Consider the following 20,294-nt stretch of genomic DNA (forward strand, 5'->3'; position numbering starts at 1 on the left):
TTAAGAAAGGACAATGTACTACATTCTTATTGGTACATAAAATTATATAGCTACGAAAAAAAGTAAAAAAGAAAAAGAAAACAAGGAATTAAAATATGTTTCTTCATTATATATATACTTTGGTCTGACCTCGTATTGTGCCAGTTTGTTCAGTGGCCAACTTAGATCCTATAGCTGGTTTGACCATGCGTGGAGCTGGCTTTTAAATATAGTTTTTTTTTTTTTAAATAAATTTTTTTTATATAAAATAAAAATTCTAATTTAATCTTATCTAAATGTATATATGTGTAAAACTCTCTCTTATAGACTTGAACTTTGGCTTTTGCCTCTTATACCTCACAAGCACTTATAAGCACTTATATTTGTAAAGTGACCATCGCGTCAAAGATATACTATGGTGGCTTTTAAATATAGTTGAGTGACAGGTGAGTACTGTTTTTTTTTTTTTTTAAAAGGGTAGAATTCCAAAAATGCCCTTTTGTTTTGAGACATACAAGGCCCTTCTCAGAAAAAATCAATTTTCTAGGAGATTTTATGCTTTTTTTTTTTTTTTCAAGTTCCCCAAAAGGTGCAAATTATAGGATTGAAAATTTGCTAATTTAGCTGTTTAGCAGTTTGCGGATTTTTTACTTTTTTTTTTTTTTTTTGTTTTTTTTTTTTTTTTTTTTTGTAAAGATTGAAATCTCTAAAAATCATGTTAGGCTAGCATAAAATCTCTAACAGTTGCTTTATGCTAGTTTAAACATATTTAAACTTGCAGACAAACAAAAAATTGCTTTTAAAAAAAAAAAAGTTAGGGACAAATTAAGTTGTTTTTTGAGGACTAAATTGGTGATTTTTAGAGTGTTTTGGACCTAGTTAGTATTATCACAAACCTTAGGGTAGGTCAGATACCATGTCAACACTATATTAAGCCATGTAGGACATAAACTAATTAACAAACACAAATGGAAGAAATAAAATTAAAGTAAAACGTTTTGCAAAATTTAGGAATGGAAAACAATATTGATAAAACGTTTTAACTCTAGAATTGTTGGTTGCTTGATAATCAATTAACCCAAAGAAGCTGTTATAATATTGAAAGGCTTATTGATATAACATGGTCTCAACCAAAAACTGAAAAAAATTAAAAAATAATAATATGGTAGCTAGAGATGGATGTTGCTTGGTTGCAAGAGTTCACTATCCAAATCTTGGATTGGATATTATTTAAATGATCCACAATTATGCTCATACATTAATTGATAATAGAAAAGTAGCTACAATAACAATAAGAAAGAGACATATTGAAGGATCTCAAAGTGCAATTTATAGTAAACCACAAGTGTAAGGCCCTTGTGCCGCAGGCAACCACTTATTACCCTGTATAAAATTGCACACTGTGAAATGATACGCTTGTTTTTTATTCATGACATGGTAACTATGCCATGTAACCCGTTCACTAGTGACTGATCCTGGGCCCTTGTTATCATATTCCCCATAATATAATGTCTTTAGAGCAAAGCCTGAGTCATTCCATGTGAGCCAACCTTTAGAGTTAATTAGGCTATCCATAAAGGATTGCGTATAGACAGTTGTTGAATACTCCTTCCATGGCCTCCCTAGGTATGTTTCTATTCTATCTAAATTCTCAGCTGCCCTAATGCTACAAAGATGCATGGAAATCCCAGTATTTTGATTCGGGTCTGTTTTTCCTTGCGCAGTGATAACATTGCATTGGCCATGTAATGGAAGTCGTAGATAAATGTTGCAATCTTGGAACACAACTGCTGCATTGCCAAATATAAAATCAATTGTACCATAAATATCACATTCTTTATAAAATTGCCTGAGAGAATGGGTAAGTAACGTGTCTTGGTAGCCTTCAAAACTGCATTTATAAAATGTGGACAGGTCGGCCCCATTTCGTACAGCCACAGCTTGGCCCTTCCTTGGTCCGGCAGTGTTACGAAAGGATATTTCCTTAGCAACAAACCCTTGCCCACCTACAGCTGAAATAGAAATTATAGTGCACAGAATTATAGATCATCATAACTAAGGTAGTATCATAAAATTATATTGGTCGAAGGAAGAAAGATGGGTTTATCACCATGTTTGCGGATTTTTTACTTTTTTTTACTTTTTATTTTTTTTTATTTTTTTATTTTTTTTATAAAGATTGAAATCTCTAAAATCATGTTAGGCTAGCATAAAATCTCTAACAGTTGCTTTATGCTAGTTCAAACATATTTAAACTTGCAGACAAACAAAAAATTGCTTTTTTTAAAAAAAAATTAGGGACAAATTAAGTTGTCTTTTGAGGACTAAATTTGTGGGTTTTAGAGTGTTTTGGACCTAGTTAGTATTATCACAAACCTTAGGGTAGGTTTGTGAAATTTACCCCTATTAAAAATATATTAATTTGATTAAAGTCAGATACCATGTCAACACTATATTAAGCCATGTAGGACATAAACTAATTAACAAACACAAATGGAAGAAATAAAATTAAAGTAAAACATTTTGCAAAATTTAGGAATGGAAAACAATATTGATAAAACGTTTTAACTCTAGAATTGTTGGTTGCTTGATAATCACTTTACCCAAAGAAGCTGTTATAATATTGAAAGGCTTATTGATATAACATGGTCTCAACCAAAAACTGAAAAAAAATTAAAAAATAATAATATGGTAGCTAGAGCTGGATGTTGCTTGGTTGCAAGAGTTCACTATCTAAATCTTCGATCGGATATTATTTAAATGATCCACAATTATCCTCATACATTAATTGATAATAGAAAACTAAGAAAAGTAGCTACAATAACAATAAGAAAGAGACATATTGAAGGATCTCAAAGTGCAATTTATAGTAAACCACAAGTGTAAGGCCCTTGTGCCGCAGGCAACCACTTATTACCCTGTATAAAATTGCACACTGTGAAATGATACGCTTGTTTTTTATTCATGACATGGTAACCATGCCATGTAACCCGTTCACTAGTGACTGATCCTGGGCCCTTGTTATCATATTCCCCATAATATAATGTCTTTAGAGCAAAGCCTGAGTCGTTCCATGTGAGCCAACCTTTAGAGTTAATTAGGCTATCCATAAAGGATTGCGTATAAACAGTTGTTGAATACTCCTTCCATGGCCTCCCTAGGTATGTTTTTGTTCCATCTAAATTCTCAGCCGCCCTAATGCTACAAAGATGCATGGAAATCCCAGTATTTTGATTCGGGTCTGTTTTGCCTTGCGCAGTGATAACATTGCATTGGCCATGTAATGGAAGTCGTAGATAAATGTTGCAATCTTGGAACACAACTGCTGCGTTGCCAAATATAAAATCAATTGTGCCATAAATATCACATTCTTTATAAAATTGCCTGAGAGAATGGGTAAGTAACGTGTCTTGGTAGCCTTCAAAACTGCATTTATAAAATGTGGACAGGTCGGCCCCATTTCGTACAGCCACAGCTTGGCCCTTCCTTGGTCCGGCAGTGTTACGAAAGGATATTTCCTTAGCAACAAACCCTTGCCCACCTACAGCTGAAATAGAAATTATAGTGCACAGAATTATAGATCATCATAACTAAGGTAGTATCATAAAATTATATTGGTCGAAGGAAGAAAGATGGGTTTATCACCAAGGGTAACGTTTAAGTTCAGTTTCTTAAGTATAGTACATTAATTAGGTTCTTAAATTATATTTAAATATATAGATGCATTAAATTTAATCCCTGGGATAAGGCAATATGGTTTTTGTTTTATTAGTTAATGTAACCATATGTTTAAATTTTCTTTAAAAAAACTAACGTGTTGCACTTAAGGAACAATGCCTAACTTTTGCCCTATCAACAATATTAGTTTCCACAAAATTTTTACTAGAATTTAAGACAACTATAACAATATTAATTTCCACAAAATTTTTAATAAAATTTAAAATAACTATGGCATAGAATATGACTTTTTTTTTTTAGAGTTTATCATATCTATCTAATCTTAAATGTGTTTTTTATAAGATCTAATCTTTTTTTTTTTTTGAAAAACAAACAAACACACAAAAGGGAGATGAAAAAGGGTTCTAAGATCTTATCTAATCTTAAATGTTAATATAAGATATTACCTTATTTGTTATCAAAAAAAAAAAAAAAAGATATTACCTTATTTAATATGTAAGTTCCAATATTGGTGCTTACCAAATGTTGCACAATTAAATGTAGTCCAATTATCCGCATTGTTGTGATTGCCTGAGATCACAGTCCGGCCGATACCTTCCCCAACCATCATCAAATAGCGCTTGTTCTTATCAATGGAAACATACTCATTATAAACTCCAGCTGCAATGTAAATGACAAAGTATCCATTACAAATATCAGTATTTTCTGGTGCAGCAGCCACAGCATGATTGATAGTGGTGAAGTCTCCACTACCATCTGGGTTCACAAACACCGTTCGGCTCACCAATACATTTCCAAGAGTTGTTTGAAGCAACCTCCTTCCAGTTATGGACAATTTTAAAGGAAAAAGACCATTCATAATCTTTTCCATATTGGAAAACATAATGTGGTTTCTTTCTGTTGGGAAACTCTTTGTGTTTGTCTTTGGAACCCAACCATGCTTAAAAAGCGCAAGTGATATGCTATGCAGCTTAGTTCCATTAGAGAGAGGGCCCAAGAGACTATTTTTAAGGCTTGAGTCTAACTCAGATGTTAACTCTAAAAGACCATCAGAACATGTTTCTTGGTTTGTCAAAGTGGCACTAAGCAATGTATGCAAATCCTCGACCTGCATTCTACTTAGACTGTTTGTGGAGCTAATTGTTTGGAACGTTTTTGACAAGAAATCCACGTTCAAGTCGGCTAAAAGCTGACAATCTTTGAGGGTATGAATGGCGGATATAGAATATGAGGAATGGAATATTATTGGGTATGATTTGACTAGCGAAAGAAAGCCTTTTGCAAATGATAAGGACTGGTGAAGGTAGTACATGCCATAGTTATGAATGGTGCTGAGCTCATTTGGTGGTAAGTTGGATTTGCAGAGTGATGGATGGGGCGTGGAGTTGCAAATGGTACTTGGGAAAGTAGAGGTTGAGGTAGAGGAGCTAGCAAGATATGGAGAGCAAGAGAAGAGCATGAATAGGATAAAAATGGTGCACAATGGGGAGCGCTTGGAAGCCATTGCCATAGAAATGCGTTTGCAAAATAGGTTTGGCAGGTTAGTCTTACCTAGAGAATTTAATGGTGCATACATTATACATGAAACAGATATTAATTTTGTGTCGTGTTTGTTATGCACACTTTTATACATTCGTTCGTACACGCATAAAATATTCAAAAAAGATAGCATAAAATCACGATTTTCATGCATTATTTGCTTGCGTTCAGATGAGTAAAATAGTACGTGTAAATTTAGTCTTTAATTTTACCATGAGCTCAAAAGCGTATTTATCTTAGTGTTTACACTTTATATATATATATATATATAATGTTAATCTTCCAATAAGGTGTTTATCTTGTTGTATATATATTTGAATAATAGTTCTCATAATAATTTTAATTAATGGGATTTAATATTTATACAAGAGGGGATATATTTATTAATTTATTAACTGTATTCCTGAAATATTCTATAATTATTTGTATTGTGCAAGTTTGTTCAATGGCCAAGATTAGATCTTCTAGCTAGTTTGACCATGCCTTGAGATGGCTTTTTATATCTTATCCCATATTAGCATTGAGAGTGATAATGTTGCAATTGTGTCTAAAAAAAAGTGTTGTAAGTTAATCAAATAGTATATGATAATATGAATGAAGATTGCACTCATGCTTGGGCCCAATTATGTCGAGTTGTGTGTCAATATTATGTTAGGGTTTACTTAATGGATACTCTTAAGACATTTGTTAATGAACAATTTTAAGAAAGTTATTATACTACTTTTATGAGAAATATAAAAGACTAAATAAAATAATAAAAAAAAAAATCAGTTGCTTTTTAATCACTATTCTTGTAATTTCTACCTATGAATCTTCGATCTAATTATATTAACTAATACTCTTACAACTTCTACCCCATTCAGTCTTTCCCTTACGTGTGAGAGTCACTATAACATTCCTATTTCATAGAAATCTGTTTCAAGTGATCAACCTATGATCAAAAAAACACTCGAGTTTTTAGGCTTTGACTGTTTCATATTTATTGGTGTCCACACTCTTTTTACATCATGTATTAAGCGTGGAACATTGCTTGGAAAATGCGAACACGATATAAAAAGGGGGATAGTGTGAACTGGTGTACATTCATGCGTGAAACAATAATTCTCTTTTCTTTTCTTTTTATTTATTTTATTTATTTATTATTTTTTTATAGAGCATGGTGCCGCACGGCATGGGCTCAACGATTTGGGCGTTGCAAAAAGGAATGATTTTATAACTACTGAGAAGCCTTGGACCTTATTGGACGCCATGTGTGGTGAAAATCTGGGCCTATACTAGGCTCCACATTTGCTGAAGACTTGGGTTTTCAGTGGGCCCAAAAGAAAACCTAGCAACTTTTGATACATTTTTGGACTCTCACCGAGGCCAACGCCCAATCTGTGTGACTTCTTCTATTGAATTTCCATGGGCTTGAGTTACACAAAACCCCCAGAAAAAGGGCCCTAAAAATTGACTAGTGGTGTTACCCAGTTTTAGTCTCTCATCTAATGAGACTAGTATGGAATGACTATATACCACTCTTATTCTTATCTTTTAGCATTTTGTTTTGGCATCAATTTACCACTTTCATGAGAACTTTAGACAATCATTGCAGAAGACAATAGCTTGCCCTTGTTATTATTAAAATGAAGGAAAAGAAAATGCTGATATTTTGTTGACCTAATCGTGCTTAAGGTTTTTTGTTTGTTAAAAAACAAAAAAAAAAAAAATTTAATTCAATAGCTATAACGGGAGAGTGAAGATTTAAACTCTGAACGTTTCCATTAAAAAACACCGGAAGGTACAAGCAAAGCTCTAAAGCTATGCTTAAAATTTACCAAATGCTAGTTATTATTACATGCCTTATGGTACCCAAGTTAATGATTTCTTTTTGTGTTCTTGTGTGTGTTTTTATTATTATTATTTATTTTTTTAAAAAAATTCCACTAGGCAAGTAAAATCCAAGACAATGAATTTGCTTAGGAAAATTAGGAGTGATTTGATTTCCAGAAAGCTAAACTAAAACTTTGAGATATCCATAACCTTATTGGCTGAATCATAAAGAGAATTTTTACTAGAGCAAATGGCCAATGATAGACTGACACAAAATGAGTGAAGGGGCGACCAGGTGAGCTGCCAGAAATGCAAGTCAAAATAAAAGGCTACACACAGAGATGNTTTCTTTTTATTTATTTTATTTATTTTTTTATTTTTTTTATAGAGCATGGTGCCGCACGGCATGGGCTCAACGATTTGGGCGTTGCAAAAAGGAGTGATTTTATAATACTGAGAAGCCTTGGACCTTATTGGACGCCTGTGTGGTGAAAATCTGGGCCTATACTAGGCTCCACATTTGCTGAAGACTTGGGTTTTCAGTGGGCCCAAAAGAAAACCTAGCAACTTTTGATACATTTTTGGACTCTCACCGGGCCAACGCCCAATCTGTGTGACTTCTTCTATTGAATTTCCATGGGCTTGAGTTACACAAAACCCACCAGAAAAAGGGCCCTAAAAATTGACTAGTGGTGTTACCCAGTTTTAGTCTCTCATCTAATGAGACTAGTATGGAATGACTAGATACCACTCTTATTCTTATCTTTTAGCATTTTGTTTTGGCATCAATTTACCACTTTCATGAGAACTTTAGACAATCATTGCAGAAGACAATAGCTTGCCCTTGTTATTATTAAAATGAAGGAAAAGAAAATGCTGATATTTTGTTGACCTAATCGTGCTTAAGGTTTTTTGTTTGTTAAAAAAACAAAAAAAAAAAAAATTAATTCAATAGCTATAACAGGAGAGTGAAGATTTAAACTCTGAACGTTTCCATTAAAAAACACCGGAAGGTACAGCAAAGCTCTAAAGCTATGCTTAAAATTTACCAAATGCTAGTTATTATTACATGCCCTATGGTACCCAAGTTAATGATTTCTTTTTGTGTTCTTGTGTGTGTTTTTATTATTATTTATTATTTAAAAAAAATTCCACTAGGCAAGTAAAATCCAAGACAATGAATTTGCTTAGGAAAATTAGGAGTGATTTGATTTCCAGAAAGCTAAACTAAAACTTTGAGATATCCATAATCCTTATTGGCTGAATCATAAAGAGAATTTTTACTAGAGCAAATGGCCAATGATAGACTGACACAAAATGAGTGAAGGGGCGACCAGGTGAGCTGCCAGAAATGCAAGTCAAAATAAAAGGCTACACACAGAGCTGACACAACATACTAGTTCCACCTACTCAAGCTACTTATAATGTCAAATAGATTAGTTATGGTAGTTGAGCACCAAAACCAACTTCAAATCCACCTATGTAGTAGTATGTTCCCTCCACTTCTGCTTCCTGACCTGCTCTACCTATAAATTACCCACCCTTCTCATCCCTAAACACCAAATTCACAAACCCAACTTTTCTTTGCTCTCTCAAAACCTTTAATCCCTTCCATTTCTCAAACTCCTATACTCAACATCAAGTAACATATTTCACAATGGCTTTCCCTAGTTTTGTTCCAATATTGGCAATGATTGTGGTCTTGATTATTCCAGTTTATGGGCAAATCAATAGCCCATGCAGTGCCTCGATGATTTCTAGCTTCAGTCCTTGCATGGGTTTTGTCACAAATAGCAGTGCCAATGGTACCTCACCAACTGCTGACTGTTGCAACTCTCTGAAGTCCCTCACAAGTGGTGGCATGGGTTGTTTGTGCCTCATTCTAACTGGGAACATTCCCTTGCCAATGTCCATTAACAGGACCACCGCCATATCTCTTCCTCGTGCTTGTAACATGGCTGCTATCCCTGTCCAATGCAAAGGTAAAATCTTTTATATAAGATTTCATTTGGTAGGTCTTTATGGTACTGTTGTATCAATCTATGGAGACACTAATGATATTTTTTGTACATTTGCAGCCACTGCTTCACCACTTCCTGCTCCAGGTACCCTTTCTATTTCCTACTTTGAAATATCACTATTTCTAATTTTTGTTTCTCCACAACTTATTTTTCATTTTTTTTATATATAAAAAATATACTAGAAAAAGAAATAAGTAAAGAAAAGTTACATTAAAAGTGCAATTTGAAACCAAATTACTCCTCATGTCTGTGTAGCTATTCCATTTTACACACACTGAATAGCTCACACTTTAGAGGCCAAAGTTGGCTAAGATAACTCTGCATTCACTGCTACCAAAAAAAAAAAAAAACGGAAGAAAGAAAGAAACTCTGTATTTTTTTCCCCTAATTATGGGTTTATTTTACATGTTCGAAATTGATTGGCAGGTCCTATCTCAATTGCGCCAACACCTCTTCCTGAAGCCTCTTCTCCTAGTCCTAAAGGTATTATGCAAACTATCAATCATAATTCATAGCTATAGTAATTAAAAGGCATACATATTATGGTTTGAGTTATTGGTGCTACTAATGCTTGATACTAATATCAAATAATGATAAATTATTAACTGTTTCAAAAAAATTAAATTATTAATGAATAATAAATTTAATCATGTAACCATAATTCTAACTAATAATTTATTTTGTCCATCAGCTTCTTCTGTCACAGAACCCACTTCGCCTGCTCCGGCACCGGAAACTGACACAACACCACTTTTAACACCTCCATCTACAACAAGTTCCGAAGCTCCAACTGCTACTACTGGGAGCCGTCCGGTTCTGACCCCATCTTCTGCCATGCCCTCTCACAGTCTCTCATCATCTCTTCTGCTATTTGCATTAGGACTGTTTGTTATGAGCTACTGCTAGGTCCTTGGCATGCACTTATATATCGTTTGATAAGTATTAATTTTGAGTGTGACTATTGTTTTGGGCTTGTTTAGATTTTTTTTTTTTTTTTTTGAAAGGTTTGTTTGTTTAGATTATTGACAGCCCTATTGGATGTTTATTTAATTATACGAGATTGCATTCTTTGTAATATACATGCATTGGTGGAAATAAAAGTTTGGTTATGCTTTAGAAAAAATTCTTCATTATCAGAGGAAGGTCCGAGCTTCATGAGCCCATGTATAAGCTTAGGTGGGCTTTTAGGCCCACAATCTAGGCCCAGACCAAGAACTTTCGCCAAACGAGTTAGCTGATCAAAAAGAATTTGCCCTTAAAAATCTACTATTGAGTATTGACCCGATCACTCTCTATGCATGGGTTTATGAATGGGGCCACAACCCCCAGTGTGTGCGACTGTCGGAGATTACCGATAATTGGATCTAAAATCCATAGACTTAAAAAAAAAAAAAAAAAAAAAAAACTTATACGTGTAACATGTTATATTAAGCCTCACTTTTAGAAATATAAATCACCTGTATCATTTTTTGGATACCACTCTATGTTCCACAAATAACAAATTGTTACGTATTGATTTTACTTTCCTTATAAAATACAAATTGTCACGTATTGATTTTACTTTCCTTATAAAATAACTGGAGTTGAAAATGGAAAAAAAAAAAAAATCATACACATATTAAGTTGTGATTGGTGGAATATAAAGTGATAAACAAAAAATGGTATAGGAGATTTGTATTCCACTTCTAGAGTCTGATGGCTTGATTGGCATCACCCATAGGATAATTAATTATTGAAGCCAAAAGCATACATTGTTAACGGTCTCAGTACTTCTTGTTCTTTGCCAATCTAAGACCTTAGATTGGCTACATGTGAGCTTATTGAATGGAACTTAGTTCTCCACAATCCCATGAGGTCTTCTTTACAACAGCTATGAATAACAAAAGGGGTACAGAGATGGAGGTAGCCTTCATACTCTGGAATAAAAACTTGTAGACTCAGACTAGATGTACATACTTTCGTCGTTAGGTGACCTGATTGCCTATGTCTATCCTATATAAGGTCAATTTCTTCTCGGGGATGCTTATTGCCCTTCATACACATAAAGACACGTGGCTTGCAATAAGAGCAACACCAATTTACATAGGTCTTCACGTCTTTACATGACACATTGGAGATTTCTTATAATAAAAGCAAACCTTACCTCATATAGCCTGTTTAGTTTACCAAACACACCACGATTGGAAATCATGACTCATGAGCCCAAAATAATACAAATGAAACCTTTTAGGCTGAGTATAAATTAGTCCCCTCCACAGTTCAACCCAAGTGCAACACAATTTCCTTCACTACTAGACATTTGGGACACAATCAAAAGATCTTCAACTATCCATGGCTTTAAGAGGGATTGATATTGGTCTAGCCTTGATCCTAGTGAGCATGCTTTGGGTAAGAGCCGCTGCTCAATCAGGTTGCAACAGTGTGCTTATTGGCATGGCTCCATGCCTTAACTATGTCACTGGGAGCTCCTCAACTCCATCTTCTTCATGTTGCTCACAACTTGCTAGTGTTGTAAAATCACAGCCACAATGCCTTTGCACAGTACTTAATGGTGGTGGTGCTTCACTGGGTGTTACAATCAATCAAACACTTGCTCTTGGGCTCCCAGCTGCTTGTAATGTGCAAACTCCACCTGTCAGCAAGTGCAATGGTAAATTTCAAACCAACACTTCATTTTCAATTTTAGTAATATATCAAATTGCATACCATAGAGGTGTTGATTAAATTTAACTTGGGGCAGCTGCTAATGGACCCACAACATCACCAGTTGGTTCACCAGTTGGTTCACCAGAAGGCTCACCTAGTGACTCTTCTACTAGCTCATCAACTTCAGGTACTTGACGATCTGAAATATGCAACCAAATTGTTCTTAAAATTAATGATATATATACAAAGATGTAATTCTGATTCACTGGTTTGACATCAATCCAATCCACATAATGTGGGGTATCACAATACAATTTGTTATTTTCAAACTTGATATTTTGTTGCCCATCCTTTGCAAGAAGAATTCTAATAAGTCTTGAGCAATCAAAGGAAGCTTCAATGAAATGTCAGAGTTACATTGATTAATTTGTCTTCCTTTAAATTCGAGTACCAACTCCAGCATTATATAAAAGGTTAGCAGTAACCATGAAAGAACTCAAACGGTCATGATGTCTTAAGTGTCAAAGATGTGAATGTTATTCGGTTTGAGTTTGGATTGCATTGAAAAATGAAAGTTTGAGTGTCTGGCCTTTTTTCAGTGGGTCCCGTGTACTGTATATGGAACCTGCAAGTAAGAAAAAATACAAATGTTAAGTTAAAACTGGTCCGAGAGTACTATTTACACATATAAAAATTATTTTGTTACAATATTTTCAATTTTCAATTTTCAATTTTTAGTTTTCAACAATAAGCAGTATCTAAACAAACCTTCATGTTTTGATTTCCATTTGAGTGTCATAAATTCATCTTCAAAGTGAAAGCATTATCATTGGAAACTATGTCACTTCCCTAAACAAAAAGATAATTACGCTTAAAGGGTCAAATATGTTGTGATAATGGAAACTCTGATACCAGTGGTCACTACCAGAACCCATAACAATAATGTTCATCTTTACATGTGAATGGATGCAGGAGCTGGATCTAAAACAGTTCCATCGACTGCGACGACTGGTACAAGCTCTTCTAATGGTTCTATCATAGAGATGCCCCTTCAGCTCATCTTCCTGTTCATCTTCTTGGCTGCATATGGTTCAACTTGTAGCAGCTTCTGAGTTTTCTTTGGGATTTCTTGGTGCTTGAACAGTCGAACTACATTTTGGTTTTTTTTTTTTTTTTTTTTTTTTTTTTTTTTTTTTTTTTTAATATTAACTACATTTTGGGGTCTTACATGTGTGTTTTACCTGCTTTTATGTAATATCTTTAACAAATATGTATAATACAATAATATTAATATCACGCATTTTCACACACACTTTGTCACAACTGTCCTATGTGACAAACTATGAACATATGTGAAAGTGTATAATACTAACATTATTGTCGTATCAAATATACTTTCAGTGTTTCTTCTCGAACACTTGGTTCGACTTTAGGTTAATGACTGCGTAATCCTATTTAATACAATATGTTTTCCATAATCTCTACTTTTAATATATTTGTGAGTGGTATAACTTTCCAGTTTCCAATAGTTTAATGTTCATCTCTACCGTAAGACTTGGTTCACCCTATATATATATATTAAGAAGAAAGGTTAGACCTACTGTTATAGTAACTACCCTTCACCAAAAGATTTGTCCCAAAAATTTGAGTATTAAAGTCAATCTCTCCAAAATTAGAAGTCAAATTGTTTACCAACCACTATTCCTAAAGCTCTTATAAGTGAGAATCTTGTACAATGAATACTGAATTATATTTGGAAGCAAATGTATAGTGGCATCTGGATTATTAATTAATCCCAATTATATTTGAACATACTAAAAATGACAAAAGATTTGATCAGAAAATTAAAATTGTAAAGTATCAAAATATTGTTCATTAACTAGACGAAATAGTTTCTCAAAAAAAAAAAAAAAAAAAAAAAAAAAAAACTTAGACGAAATAGCAAGGCCTATGATATTGTTGGAGAAATAGCATATTGAGGAAACTCTAATTACGGAGTTAATATAACGTATAAGAACACCGTTTTATTCAAAAATGTGACCCTATAAATTTGGGCCTAATTATAGTATATTAATCACTTAATATTCTTATTATTATTCAATATGGGATTTGACTATCATGTGCTCAACGAAAAAAGCTTTACTCACACAAATTCATAAGAAAGGTCTTACGCATAAGTACCAGGGAAATGCCAAGGAAAACTGAATATAAGCATAGTTTATAACAGGTGTGTGTTTGTCTATAGTTTTTCTGAATTTAGCTTATTTGTTTATATACAATTTTTTTAAATCTAATTTTTTTTCTAGGAACATTTATACTTAAGCAATAAGCAACTTTTAGCAAGAAGAAGCATCCAAAGATTCCAAACGGATCTAAGGAAAAGTCTGGTGACACAATCTTTGTGCGCACATAGTTGTGGCACTAGAACCACTTCGGATTTAAAGAAGAAATAGGCTCCTTCTACATCCTAGGGGGGCCTTCCCTCTGACATTATAGAAACAAAAATGTAATTTACGAACCTACATGAACAGATACATGACAAAAAAATTATTGTGTTTTTTTTATTATTATTGAAAAACAAAATAATGTAGTTTAGTAATGGAGCCGGACTATGATCCAATTTTCAAAAGCATGAAAATTATTAATATCTAGTTACAAACTCGTGTGAGAAAATGTATCTAGTTAAAAATTGGCACTTTACCTACCCAAGATAAGCTTTGTCTATCTCCAGTTACCCACTTCTGTTAAAAATAATGGTAAATTTGTATTTTTGCTACCTTTTTATGTCTTTCTCCTCTCAAAACATAAAAAACTAAAAAAATCAAGAGAAAAAAAAAATCTAAAAGCTAAGTTTTGTAAAACTTAAAACCTAACTTTAACAACTTCTTTGTTTTAAAACCTAATCATTTTTTCCTTTAGCACCAAATTTTTCCTCACCAACCCTCTTTGATTCTCCTTGGGTTCCACGCTCCTCTTCAAGTACAATACCAAACAATGGTTTCTTTTTTCCAAAGTTCCTTGCTTTTAGGTAGAGTTAGTGTAACGCCCCAAAATCATAAGCAATAAAAGTCTATTTAATCTGAATAATCCATAAAAATATTAAATAAAAGAAACTAGCAACCTTGAATCTCATGACAAAAGTCAGAGCTCTAATTCACTAAATACAGAACATCCTAAAAATAATTTCTCCAATGCAATGTTTAATGCCATAAAATAATAATAAAATCCTCAATTCAACAAAATAGTTCGTAACTGCTGTCTCCCAAGAATCTCTACTCCAATAATCTCTACTCCAATAATCCATTTAATGTATCTGTAATGGAAAAATAAAGGGGGGGTGAGATAACTCAATAAGTGGAATTTACTAACATTGGGGTGTGGGAACAAACCTTCAAATAAATAATTCTTACAGTAATTTCATAACTTGTAACTCATCAATATTTATCATTAAATATTTCATGTAAAAGAAAAATATCTTTATATTGTGAGCTATCATAATATATATATCAATACCATCACATACATAGTTTCCTAGGCTTTACTTGTGGTCAACGTTTATGCCCTGTTGACAGGGTTCTGCTGTCCCCTTTTCTGGGACTAAAACCTCCTTTTCATCCCCTTTCTTAAGGATGACTCCTTTGGAACCTAAAGGTGCACTCCCTTGCTAAGGAGCTTCCTTTTTGGATCCTCAATAGTATTCTCCCTTGTTAAGGAGTTATCAAATGTGCACTGTCCCTTTTTCTGGGCTAAGGACTAGCTACAATATTATTGTCCCTTACTAAGGACTAATACAACACTGAGCTTTTAATCACGACTTACCATAGGTTTTCAAAACATATACAAGATGTTCACATAAATAATCCATTCAAGATGCTCACAAAAATAATCCATTCATAATTCTCAAAAATATAAAGATATATACACACATACAAGTTTAACTAAATTTAGGTTGTCCCACAAGTTTTTCATAAAGCGAATAATAAATGTGCACATCAAGAAATTATAAAATATCCGTTTATATGTATAGAATAACAATATATTTCTTTGATATATAATAGTTAATAACCAACATTGTTTGGGAAAAACCCCCAAAATTAGTAAACACCACTTACCTCTTAGTTGCAAAAATAAAAGAAATCAACCTCCCTTGAATCACAACAATTTAGTGGAATTAGAACCTGTAATCTCTACTCACAGCCACAGTGAAGAGAAGTGAAGTTCAGTAGTGTGATGCAGTTGAAGCAAAAAGAAAGCCTCATAAGTATATGCAAGGTAAAAGACTAGGGTTTTCAAAGCACATATATTTACTTATGTCACCTCACTTGGGCTTCATATCCCATAGTATTTTTTTTTTTAATATCTTAGGCCCAAATCAATTAAATCCCTATACTTGTAGGCCTCCTTTATAATTTATGTATAATAATTTAATTGATATCAAAATTATGGGGTGTTATAGTTAGTCCATGCTTGACTTGTCTAACTGGATCTTTGCTCATAAGCATTCTACCTAGTTGATGCCCTTGACTCACTCACTGCAATGAAATGTTGCTTTTTTCATGTTTTGGCTTTCTGCGATTTCTTCAATCTTATGTTTTAAAGCTTTGTAAAAGAGGGGTTATTGTGTTTGGAGAATTGGGTTTGTCTTTACTTTAACAACAACTCCAACAAAGGTGGTAGGTTGGTGGGGTTGACTTTGGTTTATAAGGTCATAGATTAGGAAATCCTCTTAAGGAAATCTTTTGGTGCTTGTTTTGGTTTCCTTAAATTCTAATTTCATGTCTTATGATGAGTGTTTTAGGTGTTTGTGTCAGCATTTTTTTTTGTTTTTGGTTTTCTTGAACTTCTTTTATTATTTTTGGGTTTGAAGCTCTGTTACCCTCCTACTAACTTGTAATTGATACCGACTTCAGAAGCTTGGAAAGGGATAATTTTTATAAGATAATACAAAACTTATAAGTCAGTCTTCCTTTTAAGTTAGGTTTTAATTTTTACAAAACTTAGCTTTTAGATCTTCTTTTCTTTTCATTTTTTTTTTTTTTTAAATATTCAAAATATTACCTTAAATTCAAGTTTCAAAAATATAAGCATTATCCTTATATTTGAAAAAAAAAAAAAAAAAAACACATGAATAACTAAATAAGTCATGTGACTAAAAAGTACAAGTAAATGGTTTTATCAAATGTTAATGCAAATGGAATTTTCCTCCGTTTGAAGGTAAATTATTTTCAAAACTCATTTGCATCAAAGGGGTTGTTTCAAGGTAGTAATGCCCTCAACTTTCACAACAAAGCTAGCCCCATACTAGAGTCTGGAAGGAACATGATACCAAATAATGGTCAGGGTCCCCCTGAAGCTATTATAACATTTTGCAAACCGAACAAAGCACAAAATTCTATGAGGAAAAATACATTTGATAGAGTTGCTGACATGCTTCCTAGACAGATGTCACTCAATCACAAATAGCAATCTTTAGCCAAGTCAATTTTCTTATGCTCGAAGCAAAGAAACATTAAGGTATGTCGTTATCAGAGAAGTATCAACCTCCTCCAATACGCAATCCCTATGTTACATCATGCATCCCCTTTTATTTTTATATAGGAAATTTCTGCTTTCTATCTACCCTATAAGTTCAGATTCTCAAAGATTATAGGTATAAAGCCAATTCTAGGGAAGATGGAGTCAGAAACACGTTACGCTTTCCAGTTTCTTCTCAAAATAGATGTCTAAAGACTCTAAACTCTCCTGCTTTGAAATCCTTGAAAGTTCTTATTAGCCCCTTGCCAAATATATTAAAAGTCAGTCAGTCACCTACATAACCGAACTTCAAAAAGTAATATTTTCTTCCTAAAGCTAAACTACAGAAGAAGATTCCAAGTCTCCAGGTCTAAACACAAACATTTAAGCATGCCAAATGCCAAGTACCACGCGTTAGAAACCAGTTAGAGAGTAGGAGAAGTTGTTGAGCCACATAACCCATCATTCATTTGTCTCTATCTTGACTGATTTCCCTACAAAAGCCAATACTTCTTTCCCCTTCTCCACCAAACTAATCAAAACTTAAGTCAGTTAAGTGCTACAAGATCACAGAAATCAACAGGCATTTCCAGCTTATATTTGAATTTGAGAGCATCCAATTCCAATGGCTTATACAAAAATGGAGATGGGTCTGGTCCTAGTCTTGGTGACTATGCTCTGGGCAGGAGCTTCGGCTCAGTCGAGTTGTACAAATGTGATCATCAGTATGTCACCATGCCTTAACTACATTACTGGCAACACCTCAACCCCATCTTCAGGCTGCTGCTCACAGCTTGCTAGTGTAGTCCGCTCACAACCACAATGCTTGTGCCAAGTCCTTAATGGAGGTAGCTCATCATTGGGGATCAACATCAACCAAACTCAGGCTCTAGCTTTGCCTGGTGCTTGTAATGTTCAGACCCCACCTCTCAGTAGCTGTAATGGTAAGAACCCATATTCAAATTCTCATTTTAACTGTAAAACTAGTAATTTGCCCATCAAAACTGCTTGTTTAGCTTGTGGATGGATGTAAAATTCTCATAATCGAGCATCTTTTTATTTTTATTATTTTTATCCATGCTAACTTACCTTTTGAATATCAGCAGCTGCTTCACCATCCAACTCTCCTGCAGGATCACCAACATCTTCGGATTCAGGTACAAACTGCTTCATCATTTGTTCAATTGTACAAAATTATCATGATCAGTCAAATTTTGACTTATACAAACCAAATTCTAGGTTCAGAAAGTTCAATCCTTACAAAGAACCTTAAGAAATAAGTGACATTGAACAAGTTCTATTAAATTTATACTCATCAATGAAAAATCATTGGATTTATTTATTTTCTTAATTTGATCATTGGTGTTGATTTTCACTTGTGTAGGAAGTGGATCTAAAACCGTGCCATCAACAGAGGGTAGTACATCAGCTGGAAGTTCCATCAAGTTGTCGATTTCTCATCTCTTCTTCCTTATATGTGCGGCAACAGTTGCTTCAACCTTCACAACGTACTGATATTCTCATTTGTCAGCCTGCCTTTTGCAGCACCACATTCCTACCTATTCTTGATTAATGATGACTATTATTGTATTCTTCATTTATTATTAGAGCTCCCTTAGGTTGTGGGGTTCATGAATCTTTATTTTTTGTGGCCTCTTTCAGGGGTTGATATGGTTTTGTATTACTGAGGAGACATTTTCTCTCTTCCCTTCTTAATAAAGACGATTTCTGGGTTATATGTAAATTATGTAATACAAGACCTAACATATATGGCATGTTTGGATGTTTAAAAAAGGAGGGGGAGTAGAGTAGAGGGAGGGAGAGTAATGCAATTACCTTATTTGGAAGTTTTTTAAAGAATGAGGGGGAGGGGTTTGGAGGAGTTTGGAGGGGTTTGGACTCCCTCTAGCTCTCCAATTTTAATTCCCCCAAATTGGAGAGATTTGGAGGGGGAGTAGAGTACATAAACTATTGACCAAGTAAATTACCTAATTTACCTTTATTATATTAACAAAATTACACAAGGGGAATGGCTAATTACTCCATTCCCCCTTACTAATTTTAAAAACATCCAAATAAGGTGGAGGTGAATCATTCTCCTCTACTCTCCTCCCCACTACTCCCCTTCCCTCTACTCCCCTCTACTCTCCTCCCTCTCTAAACTTCCAAACAAGCCAATAAAGTATAAACAAAAACCAATTAAGTTATAAGATAATAAACTGACCAAAACGAAAGGCATTGATTCCAGAAGTTCCACGTTGAAAAAATCAACCATAGAAATCTTTGGTAGTTAAGCGTGCATTGTGTCACTGGCTAAACAAAATTTACGGACATATCAAAGTTCTTTTCAATATATTAAAATGATTAGCAGCTGAGACAAACCTCTGAGGCTCTGACACTATATCAAAGTTCCTTCAATATATTAAAGTTTTTTTCCCTTTTTATTTTAAAGTATATCAAAGTTCCTGACGATGCTTTTCATGAGATCTCCTTAGAACGACTGGGCCTTTCTTTTTTTTTTCTTTTTTAATAATCCCACCCGTGTGTGTACAACTTTAATTTAAACCTTATTGAAACTAATACCATATAAAGAATCGAAAATAGTCATTGAAATTCACACACACTACAACGCTAGCGTTCTAAGAAATTCTAGTTTTTCTTTTTCAACAGAGAGAGAGAGACAGAGACAGAGATCCGACAGAGAAAGGGAAAGATGGGTTCTGACCAGAACCAGGGTACAAGCTACCAGCCATCAGAGCTAATGCTCTGCGCCAACAACTGTGGGTTCTTTGGCAATGCGGCGACCATGAACCTTTGCTCCAAGTGCTACAGAGACTACCACATGAAAGAAGAAAACGCGGCTTCTGCTAAAGCTGCCATGGAAAAATCTCTCAACCCACAACCACAACCTCAACCTCAATCAACTCAGCTCCCACAATCCGGTTTCTCAACGGAGAGCTTCAAGCCTGTGGGACCCTCTTCTTCATCTACCAAACTACCTCCCTTTTTTTTTTTTTTGAGGAACATCTACCAAACTACCTAAATAAAGAATTTATATATACAAAATTATATTTAAATAAATAATATATATATACACTTTTTAGC

General features: G+C 34.0%; 5 protein-coding genes across 6 annotated transcripts; 3 read left to right on the forward strand and 2 right to left on the reverse strand.

Moving 5' to 3' along the window:
• Positions 1 to 1,308: 1,308 nt before the first annotated feature.
• LOC136064434 (probable pectinesterase/pectinesterase inhibitor 41) lies at positions 1,309 to 2,019 on the reverse strand (the record flags this gene model as incomplete). The annotated part of the gene is made up of 1 exon (XM_065766176.1): positions 1,309 to 2,019. A coding segment is annotated over one exon (711 nt), but the record flags the coding sequence as incomplete, so codon positions are not given.
• An 824-nt stretch (positions 2,020 to 2,843) lies between these two features.
• On the reverse strand, positions 2,844 to 5,161 carry LOC112012849 (pectinesterase). Its single transcript, XM_065766181.1, has 2 exons — positions 4,177 to 5,161; positions 2,844 to 3,526 (listed from the first exon to the last, which is right to left on the reverse strand). The coding sequence occupies exons 1-2, from the start codon at positions 5,159 to 5,161 to the stop codon at positions 2,844 to 2,846; spliced, it is 1,668 nt and encodes a 555-aa protein (XP_065622253.1).
• A 3,392-nt stretch (positions 5,162 to 8,553) lies between these two features.
• LOC111987470 (non-specific lipid transfer protein GPI-anchored 20) lies at positions 8,554 to 10,152 on the forward strand. The gene is made up of 4 exons (XM_024019190.2): positions 8,554 to 8,990; positions 9,087 to 9,113; positions 9,456 to 9,512; positions 9,721 to 10,152. The coding sequence occupies exons 1-4, from the start codon at positions 8,666 to 8,668 to the stop codon at positions 9,933 to 9,935; spliced, it is 624 nt and encodes a 207-aa protein (XP_023874958.1). The 5' UTR covers positions 8,554 to 8,665; the 3' UTR covers positions 9,936 to 10,152.
• A 1,108-nt stretch (positions 10,153 to 11,260) lies between these two features.
• On the forward strand, positions 11,261 to 12,902 carry LOC112019986 (non-specific lipid transfer protein GPI-anchored 5). The gene is made up of 3 exons (XM_024052541.2): positions 11,261 to 11,679; positions 11,770 to 11,862; positions 12,648 to 12,902. The coding sequence occupies exons 1-3, from the start codon at positions 11,361 to 11,363 to the stop codon at positions 12,785 to 12,787; spliced, it is 552 nt and encodes a 183-aa protein (XP_023908309.1). The 5' UTR covers positions 11,261 to 11,360; the 3' UTR covers positions 12,788 to 12,902.
• Positions 12,903 to 17,379: 4,477 nt separating this feature from the next.
• Positions 17,380 to 18,933, forward strand: LOC111987452 (non-specific lipid transfer protein GPI-anchored 5). 2 transcript variants are annotated; one of them, XM_024019168.2, is made up of 3 exons: positions 17,380 to 18,133; positions 18,296 to 18,346; positions 18,574 to 18,933. In XM_024019168.2, the coding sequence occupies exons 1-3, from the start codon at positions 17,815 to 17,817 to the stop codon at positions 18,702 to 18,704; spliced, it is 501 nt and encodes a 166-aa protein (XP_023874936.2). In that variant the 5' UTR covers positions 17,380 to 17,814; the 3' UTR covers positions 18,705 to 18,933. The 2 variants fall into 2 exon arrangements, with proteins under 2 accessions (XP_023874936.2, XP_023874935.2); XM_024019167.2 differs by having other exon boundaries at positions 17,390 to 18,133; positions 18,293 to 18,346.
• The last annotated feature ends 1,361 nt before the right edge of the window (positions 18,934 to 20,294 follow it).

The sequence above is a fragment of the Quercus suber genome, unplaced genomic scaffold (genome assembly GCF_002906115.3).
Source record: "Quercus suber isolate HL8 unplaced genomic scaffold, Cork oak 2.0 scaffold_688, whole genome shotgun sequence".
Taxonomy (NCBI): Eukaryota; Viridiplantae; Streptophyta; class Magnoliopsida; order Fagales; family Fagaceae; genus Quercus; species Quercus suber.